At 64.5% G+C, this 11,348-nt stretch overlaps 1 protein-coding gene across 10 annotated transcripts in view; it reads right to left on the bottom strand.

The window, feature by feature from the left end:
* The window catches only part of ZMIZ2 (zinc finger MIZ-type containing 2), a 14,879-nt gene extending 4,720 nt beyond the window's left edge, over nt 1–10,159 (bottom strand). For 2 of the 10 annotated variants that reach the window (XM_073885077.1, XM_073885076.1), the window contains exons 1-11: nt 9,686–9,842; nt 4,131–4,265; nt 3,873–3,987; nt 3,443–3,645; nt 3,006–3,198; nt 2,539–2,802; nt 2,202–2,378; nt 1,498–1,575; nt 1,124–1,292; nt 326–470; nt 25–235 (exon numbers count right to left, since the gene is read on the bottom strand). In XM_073885077.1, the coding sequence (XP_073741178.1) occupies nt 25–235; nt 326–470; nt 1,124–1,292; nt 1,498–1,575; nt 2,202–2,378; nt 2,539–2,802; nt 3,006–3,198; nt 3,443–3,645; nt 3,873–3,987; nt 4,131–4,180 (1,605 nt within the window). In that variant the 5' untranslated portion in view covers nt 4,181–4,265; nt 9,686–9,842. Of the gene's footprint in view, nt 1–24; nt 236–325; nt 504–1,123; nt 1,293–1,497; nt 1,576–2,201; nt 2,379–2,538; nt 2,803–3,005; nt 3,199–3,442; nt 3,646–3,872; nt 3,988–4,130; nt 4,266–5,172; nt 5,435–5,475; nt 5,758–9,685; nt 9,844–10,044 lie in introns of those variants that run through there. The other 8 variants (XM_073885075.1, XM_025853092.2, XM_025853094.2 and 5 more) reach the window with 7 other exon arrangements.
* Between the last annotated feature and the right edge of the window lie 1,189 nt (nt 10,160–11,348).

The following is an 11,348-nucleotide window of genomic DNA, read 5'->3' on the forward strand; positions in this document are numbered from 1 at the left end:
GGGGGGGGGGGGGGGGGCACTCACACAGCAGCAGGCTGTGACCGTGATCTGGATGGTGTTGCGGCCCGGCTGACACACATGCTTCAGGTACAGGGGCTTGTGGGACGTCTTGTTGTCGCCGCGCTCGATGGTCAGCGGGGTGGCATTGACGCTGACCTGCACCGAGGCTGGCCAGTTGGTGTTCATCTGCCGGTCCTCGTGGTGGTAACACTTGAACTGGAGCTCCAGGTCAGGCCTGCGTGGGGCAGGCGGGCAGGCGGGCGCTGAGCCCGGGCCGGCGGGGGCGGGGGTGGGGTGGCACACGCCGGGCCGGACGTCTGCTCACCTCAGCATCAGGGTCTTGTAGACGGAGTCACGGAGCTGGAAGGCGTGGTTGCTCACGGCCAGGTTGTGCTGCAGGCGGAAGGGCTCCAGGACCACCCCATCGCGCACAGGGAAGGTCAGCCGCAGCTCGTCACAGGGGCCGCTGCCTGGGAGCGGGCCGCGCTGGTGTGAGCCGGCAGCTGGTACGGAGGACATGGGGCTGGATGGCCCGCGGCGCACCCCCCCGCCCACCCCCACCCCATCACAGGGATGCAGGCCGCGGAGCACGGCCCCTCCTCCCCCATCTCCCCTGGGGCCCCTGGGGCCCCTAGGACCCCGGGCCTGGCCATCACCTCCAACGGGAACAGGATCTTGGTGTCCCGCTGTTCCATCCTGCCTCAGTCACCTGGCCAGGGTCCCCTAAATTATGACTGGAGAACATGCCCCCGACCCAAAAAGAGGGTGCCGCTGGTGCTTTCAGAAGGGGTGGGAGGCTGAGGAGGTGTGAACAGACCACCTGCCTTCATCCCAGAGCTTGAGCCAGGTTTTTAGGACCCCAGCTTCTGCTGTGGCAGACTCCCCCAGAGCAGGGGTTCCTAACCAGGAGTGGACCTCAGGGGACTCATAAACCCCCTGAAATGATACACAAAGTTCTTAGCGCATGCATATTTTTCTAGAGAGAAGATCCACACCTTGGAAGATCCACCAACGGGTCTGTGAGTAGAAGATGAAGGTGTGGGCTCCCCAACCCCCATGTTCCCTGCAGGACTCTAAAGACCTGGGGCCCCAGCCCAACATCCTGAGACCAGATGACACTCACCGGGGGGTGACGGGTGCACGGAGCTCACACTGGGCTTGAGGTCGGGCAGGAAGGGGGACTTGACCTCCTGGCTGGTGGACATGTAGGGGACGCTGCTGCCGGGGGTCATGGGCGGCGTGGGGCTCCCCGGCAGTGGGGAGCTGGGGTAGCCAGGGATGGAACGGGTGGGCTGTGGGGTCGAGCAAACAGTCAAGGCAGAATGGTGGGGGGTGGGGTTTGTTCTTGGAGCACCCGGGACCGGTCAGGACAGAATCGGGCAGGGGGCAGCCCCGGGATGGGGGGGGGAGGTCTGGCTGGCCACCCACACTTCCTCCTGCTCGGGCACCCTCTCTCCACATGCCCGCCCCAGGAGCCCCCTGCCCGTCTGCCCGTACCCCACTCAGGCCAGGCTGGCTGTAGCTGATGCTCCCCCCGCTGAAGCTGGCACCCTGCCCGTTGAACTGCTCTGCAGGCTGCAGGAGAAAAAACTGTGTGTGCCCAGGGCCCCCGCCTGCCCCCCTGCCCGGCCCCTGCACTTGACCCAAGGAGGGGGCTGGGGGCAGGGCGCCCATGGCACACACGGGCACTGGCCTCTAGTCTCTTTTTTGGATGATTTCTACATTTTGCAAATAATCGACAGGGAGCCTGCAGTGCTTTCATAATTTACAAAATTACTACTCCAGGAAAAGAGATGACACCCCTCCGCCCCGTTTAGAAGGGGTTATGGGAGAGCCAGAGAAAGGCTGAAAAAACACACCTCCTCCCCACCCTGCCCCTGACAGGCCTGTCCCCAGCAGGCAGAGGGAATATGGTCACCCTGCCCTAAAGGACATTTGAGTGGCTTGGGTGTCTACCCTCCCCCACCCCCCCTCCCCGCCCCCTACAGCCAATTTCCAAGCAGACACACAAGTCTCACAGAGGGTCCTTTCAGAACCGGAACCCTGCACTGGTCAGGATCCCTGCGGAGCTCCAGGCTGCCTGGTCACCCTCCGTGCACCCGGGCCCACCACCTAGTCAGCCCGGGCGAGGCCTGTGTGTCTGGAGGCAGCCAGCACGGGACCCAGCAGGGGCTGCGGCAGGCTGGAGGGGCCAACCCTACCTTGTAGTGCAGTCCTGCAGGGCCAGAGGGAGGCAGGGCCTGGCCCATGCCCTGCTGCAAGGGCAGCCGGTGCCCGGGGTAGGAGGAGGGGGCAGGAGGCTGCCCGGTGCCAGGCGCGTACTGGGTGGCGCTAGGCCCATACTGGCTTCCCGGCAGGTACTGCTGCCCGGGGTAAACCTGGAGAGAGAGGCACAGTCAGGGCAACGGGTGTCGGGGAGGCCAGCTCCCAGGGAGGGTGCGGCGCCCACCCCGTCAGGCACAACCGGTTCTCACACGGACACCTGAGCTCGCCGCAGCTCTGGATGCAGCTCAGGATGAGGGAGGCCCGGACACTCACCTCGCTGGAGTAGGCTCTCTTGACCCCCTGTCGGGGCAGTGGCTGGGCCTGGGGGGGCCCAGGGTACCCGTGCTGGGGCAGGCGCTGCCCTGCATACAGGGGTGCCATGCCCGCTGCCCGGGTGGGGTTCATGCTCATGGGGCTCATGCCAGAGGGGCCCAGCAGCCCTCCCACGCCGGCAGGGTTCATGCTGCTGGGGACGCTGGGCCCCCGGGGACCTCCGTGCTGCAGGAACTGGCTGTTAAAAGCTTGCCCGGCCCCCATCTAGGGAGAGAAGACAGAAGCCATTCAGGCCACCCCCCCTACCCTGTGGGTGCCACCCAGGGACCCCCCTCAGCGCCTCGCCCCTCCCCCCCACCTCATCTCACTACACGCCCGTCCCCAGACCCCGACCCCAGCTGCCCAGCTGGTCCCTGCCTTCCAGACCAGCACACGTGCGCGGCACAGGAGGAGCGGCCGGGCCTCACCGCTCCGTACTGGCTCAGCTCCTGGCTCTGCTTCTCCTGGAGGGCGGCCACGGTGGCCGTGGCGGTGGCCGTGGCGGTGGCCGCAGCAGCAGCCACCGCGGCCGCCGCCGCCGCCTGAGTGAAATCGGTGGAGGGTCGTGTGGCGTGTGAGGGCAGACCCAGGCCCCCGGGCCCCCCCGGGCCGCCCGCATACCTGCGAGAGACACACAGGGCCAGGCTCAGAAGTGCCTACCTGCCTGTCACCCGGGGGGGGGGGCACATGGCACTTACTGGGGCCCCGCTCGTGTCTACACGCTCCCGTGGGAGCCCACAGGAGGAACAGAGATGCAACATTCAACAGACTGGTCCGCACAGGCCTAGGCACCTGCCAAGCCAGAAGCATTGCCCCTGGAGGGCTTCCAGCAGCCCTGCCTGGGGGGGGAGGGGCTCCTGCTTACCCAGTAGTAAAGCCGGGGCCCCCGGGGTAGCCCCCGCGGCCATACACCCCTTGCTGCACGAAGCCCTTGCTGGCAGCACCCTCTCCAAATGCCTGCTGTCCGAGGCACTGCGGGGAATTCAGAGCAGAGCCGCTGCCGGCCATGCCAGGCATCACGGAGCTGCCGGGGGGGCTTCCTGCAGGGCCCATGGGGTTCCCCAAAACCTATGGGAAGCAAGAACCGCCAGTGAGCACCATCCACTTACTTCATGCAGTCGCTCCAAGGAGAGGCCTGGGGTGGGGGGTGGGGGGGCAGAGGCAAGGGGAGAAGAGGAAGCGAGCAGGTGTGGGGCGCAGGGCGGGGGCCGCGTGGAGGCCAGAAGACTCCATTTCTCTCTGAGGTCCAGGGGGACCCTGGCAGCTCTCAGGGGTGGGCCCAGGTGTGGGCTCACCTGGCTCTGGGCCGCGTTGCCGACGCCCCACACGGTCGTGACCACCGACAGCGATCCTGCGGGCTGAGTGGCACTCTGTTGCCAAGGCACCGCCTCGTAAGCAAATGGACCATCACTGCGAGCAGAGAGGTGGGTGGGGAGGCCCAGGTCAGGAGACCCCTGCCCAGAAGGCTGAGCACCAGGAAGAGAGGTCCCGCTCTGCCACCCCACCCGCACCCACGCAGCCTGAAGAGGGAGGGCGGCAGGAGCCCCACTCACCCGTGTGGCGCAGGGGGCAGGGCGGGTTTCACGGGGTGCATGGGGTTCATTGGCTTCGGAGCAGCCTAAAGGCCAGGTCTGTGGGTGGCAGGAAGTAGCCCTCACTGCTGGTGGTGTGGGACTCAGCTGCTCTGGCTGTGCGGACAGGAAGGAGGCCATCAGTGGAGAAGCAGCTAAGGGCTGTCAGAGTGCTGTGTGGGGGGCCCTGAGCACCAGGTCCCCCTTGCTCTGTGCCGACTGATGGAGGGCAGGGTGACACTGGTGTCTGAGGGCCACCTCGCCCCGTACTGCTCACCCCGGCAAACTTCTGTCCTCCTCACCCCAAACCCCAGCCTGGAAGCCAGCATTAACCCTTTCTGGCCAGGCCCTGCCACGCAGAGCCCCTGGAACGGCTCTGGGAGCAGGCTTTCTGAACCCAAATACCTTCCATGCTCCCACTCCTGCACGAAGGCCTGGATATCTGTAAATGGTAGGGAGCACCCAGGACCTGACTGCCCGAATTCCCCAAGAAAGCCCCAGGGTGGAGGGAGCCCAGGAGGAGGGTGGAGAAGAGCAACCAGCGGGCACCGAAGCTTGCCGGCTGCAGAGGGGGCACTGGTCACCAGGGGTGAGAAAGCTCAGCTGCCCTCCGCCCTGGCCGGGGGGAGGGGAGGGCAGGCCGCCTGCTGCAGCAAGTCCGCCGAGAGCTGCTCTGGGCAAGGGGGGCCACCTGGGACTGATGTGGGCACAGGGCCAGGTGGGCAGCCCTGACCCCCACACAGTTCCCCAAAGGGGAGGGATGCACACACAGAGCCATGGGCAGAGGGTTGGCAGGTGCCCGTGGACATGGCAAAGGGCCAATGGGAACACAGTAGCAGGACTGGTGAATGCTCGTGGGACCCATGTGCCCATGCCGTGGGGCTTCTCCTACCCCGTGAGGCTCGCGCTCTCCCATTTACTGTCTCAGGAAAACCAGCGAGGGGAGGCCAGGCCACTCATGTCTCAGACACCCCGAAAAGCAAGCCCGAGCCCTTGCTGGCACCGCTGGGGCCACCTTCCACACCTGCTTCTGCCTGGCCTAACCGCAGATGCATGCTGGTGATGGCTCTCAGCGGGTGCCGTGGAGGTCCTGGATGGGGAGGCTGCACCCCGCCCTCTGGGCGTTGAGGTTCTGTCCTGGAGCACCACTGCCTTTTTGGGGCTGCGAGGCCACACACACACACACACACACACACACACACAGACATATCACCTGGGACAAGCTAAACTCTGGTGGTTCAGATCTGCCACCTCAGCACTCATGGGGCATCCCTCTGGCCCAGGAGCAAAAAAGTGGCTCCAGCACCCACCTAACCCCGAGACTCACATTCCTCAGTGCTGCCCAGGCGCCTCAAGATGATCATGTCCTCTGCAATACAGTCCTGGAGGAGAGTGGGGGGTGGGTCCCTCAGCGGGGACCCAGAGCAGGGAAGGGGTATAATGGGGACTGCGATCCACAGCCTCCCACCACAGAGCACTGAGGTAAGTGGGTTCCGGAGTTGCAGCCTGGCTGGGGCTGGGGCTGGGCAGGAGGGGGAGGGAGAGACAGTCAGCCTTGCCCACCCACAGCTGGCTCTGCTTCCCTTCCCCCCCCCCGAACAGGTCCCGCTCAGGAAACAGGGGCCAGAAAAAACAGGGGTCAGTGGGTCCAGAAGGCTCTGGGCCCCTGGAATCTGGGCAGAGGCAGGCGTGGGAGCCAGGACTGCACAGCCAGGGAAGGGAAGGCTGGTGTCCCTGTGTCCCTACTGTCCAACTCCAGGGTGGGGATAGGAGAGGGGGTACGGACGGACAGACCTGACAACAGGCCGGGCCAGTGGAACAGACCAGAGAGCCAGCTGATCTCTGACAAAGGTACAAAAACCATGCACTGAAGGAAACCTGGCATTTCAACAGGAGGTGCCAGAGTCACTGAACTCCCGCAAAAAAAAAAACAAAACAAACTAATCTTCACATCTTGTACAGAAATTAACTCAAAACGTGCCACAGATTCAAAAGTACAGCACAAAGCTATAAACCCTCTGGAGACCCCTGGGAGCAAATCTTCGGGATCTAGAGCCAAGAGTCCTTACACAATATACCGAGAGCACAGTCCTTAAAAGGGAAAACAGAACTCTGTGGAAGGCTCGGCGACAGGATGAAGCTACAGTCCGGGAGCTGCGTTTGTAAGCCACTGTCCCTGACAAAGGACTAGTATCTAGAATATATAAAGAATTCTCAAAACTCAAAAGAAAAAAAACATCCCGCCCAGAAACTGGGCAGGAGACAGACATTTCACCGACGAGGTGGTACGGATGGCAGGTCAGCGCGTGGAGAGGGGTCCAACATCACGGCCATCAGGCAAGGGCGGAGTGAAGCCACACCCCCCTCGGCGCCCAATGCCAAGGCAGCGAGAACCTGGATCTCATCCCCACTGCGGCTGGGAAGGGAACAGGGAGCAGCTACCACGCGACCCAGCGGAGGCACTCCTGAACATCCATCTCCGAGAAATGTAAACGTCCGTTCACATAAGAATCTCTGTGTGTGTGTCTCCAGCAGCCTTCCCGGGCACGGCTCAAGGCCAGCCCCACGGCTGGGGACCAAACCCACCGGAGGGGCACCCACAGCCCTGGGGGCACGAGGAGGCAGTAGCCTGCAGGAATCTTGGGGGACCATGCTGCGTGGGAAATGCCAGTCCCCAGAGGTTCCGCACGGTAGGATTCCTTTTATGTAACACTCCTGAAATGACAGAATCCCAGAAATGGAGAGCAGAGTGTGGCTGCCAGGTGGGGAGGAGGGAGTCAGGTGCGAACAGAAGACAGGGAAGGCAGTATCTGTATCTTGACTGTCGTCACCGCGCCTCCTGCTGTGACGTGCCTTAGAGCTTTGTAAGATGTCACCACTAGGGAAGCCGGGTAAAGGACACAAGAGGTATTTCCTACAGGTGACATGAATCTATAATTCCCTCAAAATTAAAGTTTAGTGGGGAAAAAAAAAAAAACCCACCACCGCCGGCTGGCCCTCTCCACAGAGATGCCCGTGGCAACCCTTCCCTACCCCAAGCTGCTTGGGTTGAGTTGGCCAGGCCCGCTCTGGTCCCAGAAGCAAAGGCTGGAGTCCCCGGGCCAGAGGTGCTTCCCCAGCTCGGGCTCCAGTACATCAGACTCACCTGGAGGGCTGGAGCCGGAAGAGTTTGTGGGTGAGGATGCTGCTGGTACAGGGACCCCAGTTTGAGAGCTGGGGATGCGGGGGTGGGGCAGGGCCTCTGTGGAGGCTACTGGTCTGGGGCCCCCGGCAGACTCCTACATCACATGGTTGGGGGAATTCCACCCCCAAGACTTCTCTGCTGTGGACGAGACCACAGACGTTTCCAGTTCCCCCTGAGCCGATGGCTTGCGCGCGCGCGCGCGTGCGTGTGTGCGTGCGTGTGTGTGTGTGTGTGTGTGTGACTTCCTGCCAAACTACGTCTGGTCTCCTCCCTGAGAAGACCCACACTCTCCAAGTTGGGTACCCCATGACCCTCTGCCCCCGACAAAGGGAGAGGGGAGCTCTGAGTGCAGACCCTCCTCCCACTTCCTGGCCTGGAAGGCAGAGCTGGGGAAGCCCGGGGGTGGGGTGGGGGGGTGGTGGTGGTGGTGGTGGTGGTGGTGTGTGTGTGTGTGTGTGCACGCGCGTGTGTGCGTGCAAGGAGGCCTGAGTAGGCCCCTGGCAGCTTTTGCCGGCCAGAGGCTCTCCTGTGCACAGCTCCAGCAGGAAGCCAGGACCCCTGGGCAGCACCGCCCTGGCATGCGGTTAGCCTAGAAGGCCCCACAGCTTTCTGCGGGTCAGGTCCCATCTTCCTCCAAAACACTCGCTACTCAGACCCCTCTCCCCCAGGGGCTCAGAGCAGCTGCACCCAGTCTCCCGCAGGCCAACCAAAGGCAGACGTTAATGTGGGTCACCCCTCTTCCACCTCCACTCCGTCCTGCTGCCTGGTCACCCAGGAGCAGCACACCCCATGACAAGCCACCTGATCTCAGGAGGACAGGCCTACTCCACGGTCCCAGAGCAGGGAGCCCGTGGTTCCAGGGAGTGTCTCCAACCAAAGGGACACGGGAGTCCACCAGACTCAGAGAAGGTATAAATGATGGCTCCAGGGAGGCAGGACGACACAAGGCGGGGACTCATATGCTCAGGTGACTGCAAGTCCTGCAGCTCTCCTTGTGAGGCCACAACACCGACCAGCATTAAGTGCTGGTGCTCATCCAAAACCCCCGGGGAATGAGCATTTACCCACAGCCCAGACTCAGGACGCTTCAGGGAACAGCTAAAGCATTTCACTGCTCTAAGCCTCAGTTTACAATGTGTACAATGGGTACACGGTGACCATCCTGGGATTGAGGAAAGGCAGGGGGACACACGCAAGCCTTTATGCTCTCAGCCCTGACCCCTGTAGTGGAGGCAGCTACCAGTGGACACTTCAGGGGGAGGCCTGGCTGCCTGTCCTTCATTACCTTCCTCCTCCCTGACTTCTACTCCCAGCCTCTGTAACCAGCCCCTGGGCATGACAAGTCCTCGGGGCCAGTACCCATGGGGTGAGGCTAAGACGCCCTCTGGGATCCTGTTACCCCTCTCAAGCCTCTTCAACAGAAGCCCTCTGGCTCTAGCACGCCAGGATTTGGTGGGTGAGTCTGTGTTCACCCACTCTGCATCCACCACCGTCTTACAGATCAAGTCACATGTTCTGTGTATGTCCCTGTGAAATCTTCTCAGATAACACAACCGACTTACAGACGGGGCCACGGATTTTGGCAACTCTCAGGAAGAGGGCAGGGGTGGGAGCAGGATGGGGGGGAGCAGGGCAGGAGGGAAGCAAGTGGGGGGGTGAGGGGGAGCATGGCAGGGAGAGAGCAAGTCAGGGGGCGGTAAGGGGGAGCAGGGCAGTGGGGAGACGGCACCAGGGCAGGGAGGGAGCAGCTCATGAGGGGGAGAAGGGAGGATGGTTGGGAACAGCTTAGAAGGAGAAAGAGGAGGATGAAGGGAGCAGGGGGACCCTCCCGCCTGAGCTTCAGTACGTCCGGTTGGGCAAAGGGTGTCCCCACGGAAACCAAGGCCAGAGGCTGAAAGGTCAGCCAGCGTCGCCGCCCCCGGGGCAGACCCGCGCGGGTCCCACATCGCCCTGCCGGTGGGCGGGCACGGCCCAGAGCCAGCCCGGAAGGCGAGCCCGCCGGCCAGAACGCGGCGTGGAGGCGTCGGAGCCAGGTGGGGCGAGGGCCCCGGGTCATCCTCCCCGCTCAGGAGGTCGCCGGGGCCGCGCACACCCCTCGGGCGCTCGGCGGGATTCCGGCCGGCCCGAACAAAGGCTCAGGTGAGGGTCGTCCTGCGCGCGCGGGGCCGGTGGGCCCAAGAGCGCGACGCACACGCGGCAGGTGCGGCAGGTGGGCGTCAGGGCCGCCTCCAACCCGGCCCGAGCCCGGCGGAGGAGCCGCAGCGCCGGGCCCCGGGCGCCGCACCTGCCTGCCGCGCGCACCTGCCGCACCTGCCGCCCCCGCCGCCCGCACCTGCCCACCCGGCCCGCTCACCTCCGCCTGGCCCGGCCCGGCCCCTCGCCGCCGCGGTCACCGGCCCGCGCCGCTCCATGCGCTCAGCCCGCTCTGCGCGTCGCCCGCCGCCCCGGGGCCGCCGCCGCCGCCGCCCGCGCCATCGCGCCACCGCCCGCTCGGAGGGCACAATGGAGCCGCCGCGCCGCTCATGCATATGCATGACGCTGCGCGCCGGCCCCGCCCCCAGGCCAGAGCAGTAGAGCCCCGAGCCAGAGCCGTGCTCGCGCGGGGCGGCCGCGGGCCTGCGCGGGCCGGGGCGGCAGGTCGCGCCGGAGGCGCGCGGGCGGGCAGCGCGGGCGGCGAGAGACCACCACCGGCGCCCTCTGCCCCCTCCACACCTTTCCGAACGCCGCGTCTGCAGAGCCCCCTGCGCTTCCTGCTTGCTTGCCGCCGGGGCGGGGTCTGATGGAAGGGCGGGGCCTAGTGGAGCGGCGGGGGCGGGCGGCGGCGGCGGGGCCTGTCAGAGGAGGAGGTCGGAGCCCGGCGGAGCGGGCCTGGCCGGGGGCGGGGCCGAAGGCAGGGCGGGGTCTGTCGGGGGGGGGGGGGGGGCCGGGGGGGGGGGGCCTGTCTAAGGGCGGAGCCTCCAGTAGGGGCCGGCCGGAGGGGCGGGATCTGTCAGAGGGAGGCGGGCCGGAGGGACGGGGCCTGACCAAGGGCAGGGCTTTCTGGAGGGTCCGGTCGGGGGTGGGGCCTGGTCGAGGGGCGGTCCTAGGGGCGGGGCCTCTCGGGAGGGAGGGGCCCGGAGGGAAAGCCCCGCGGCCCGCCCCCGCTGCTCCAGTCTCAGGGTCGCGGCTGAGCTCTAGGGATGAAGCGCGTTCTCGGATCAGCCGGCTCCTTCCGAGTGCTAGTCTCACCGTTTAAGTTCTCCGCTTTTTCCTACCCTCGGTTTAGGGAGACCGTGTTCTCCCAGTCACCCACAATTAATTTTTTTTACTGTGGTAAAATACGCAGGTATTGTAAGCATAGCAGTTAAGTGTGTTTACCGCATTCATAGCGCCGCGCAGCCGCCAGCACCCCTGTCGTCTTGCGAACCCGCAGCTCTGCCCCCAGCAAACCCTCCCCCAGGGCTGCGCCTCCGCTCTGTGTCTTCGGCTCATGTCCGTGGAGTCACGCAGTGTTTGTCCTTTTGTGACTGGCCCATGTCCTCAAGGTTCGTGCACGTGCAGCGGGGGCCAGGCCTTCCCTCCTTTTCAAGGCTGATGCTACTCTGTCCTATGGATGGACCACGTTTGGTGTCTCCACTCATCCTTTGGGGGGTGCGCCAGGGTTTTTAACATTGTGGGCATTTCTTCCCTCGAGGCTGTCTGTACCCTGTGCTCTGTTGCTTCTGAGAACCATCAGTTCACTGAACATGGTGGGCCTGTTGTGTGCTAGGGTCTGGTCTGGGCTCTGAGCCCTGGTCTGTGCCTCAGCCCCAGCAGAGGCACAGAAAGAAGCAGGACTCACCAAGTCGCAGTGTGTCTTTGGGGACAGGGTTAGGAAGACAAAGCAAGGCCAGAGGATGGGGAGTGTGCAGCCCGGGGGAAGGTTCTATGGAGAGCTGGCCTGCATGAAGGGGGGAGGCGGGCACGCGGGGACCCTGACCCTCTTCTGCCTCCAGGAGGCGGGAATTGGCTGCAGGAGAGTCTGGGGCCTGGGACTG

The sequence above is a fragment of the Callorhinus ursinus genome, unplaced genomic scaffold (assembly GCF_003265705.2).
Source record: "Callorhinus ursinus isolate GAN/ISIS: 27379988/994484 unplaced genomic scaffold, GSC_fseal_2.0 scaffold60, whole genome shotgun sequence".
In the NCBI taxonomy this organism is placed as follows: domain Eukaryota; kingdom Metazoa; phylum Chordata; class Mammalia; order Carnivora; family Otariidae; genus Callorhinus; species Callorhinus ursinus.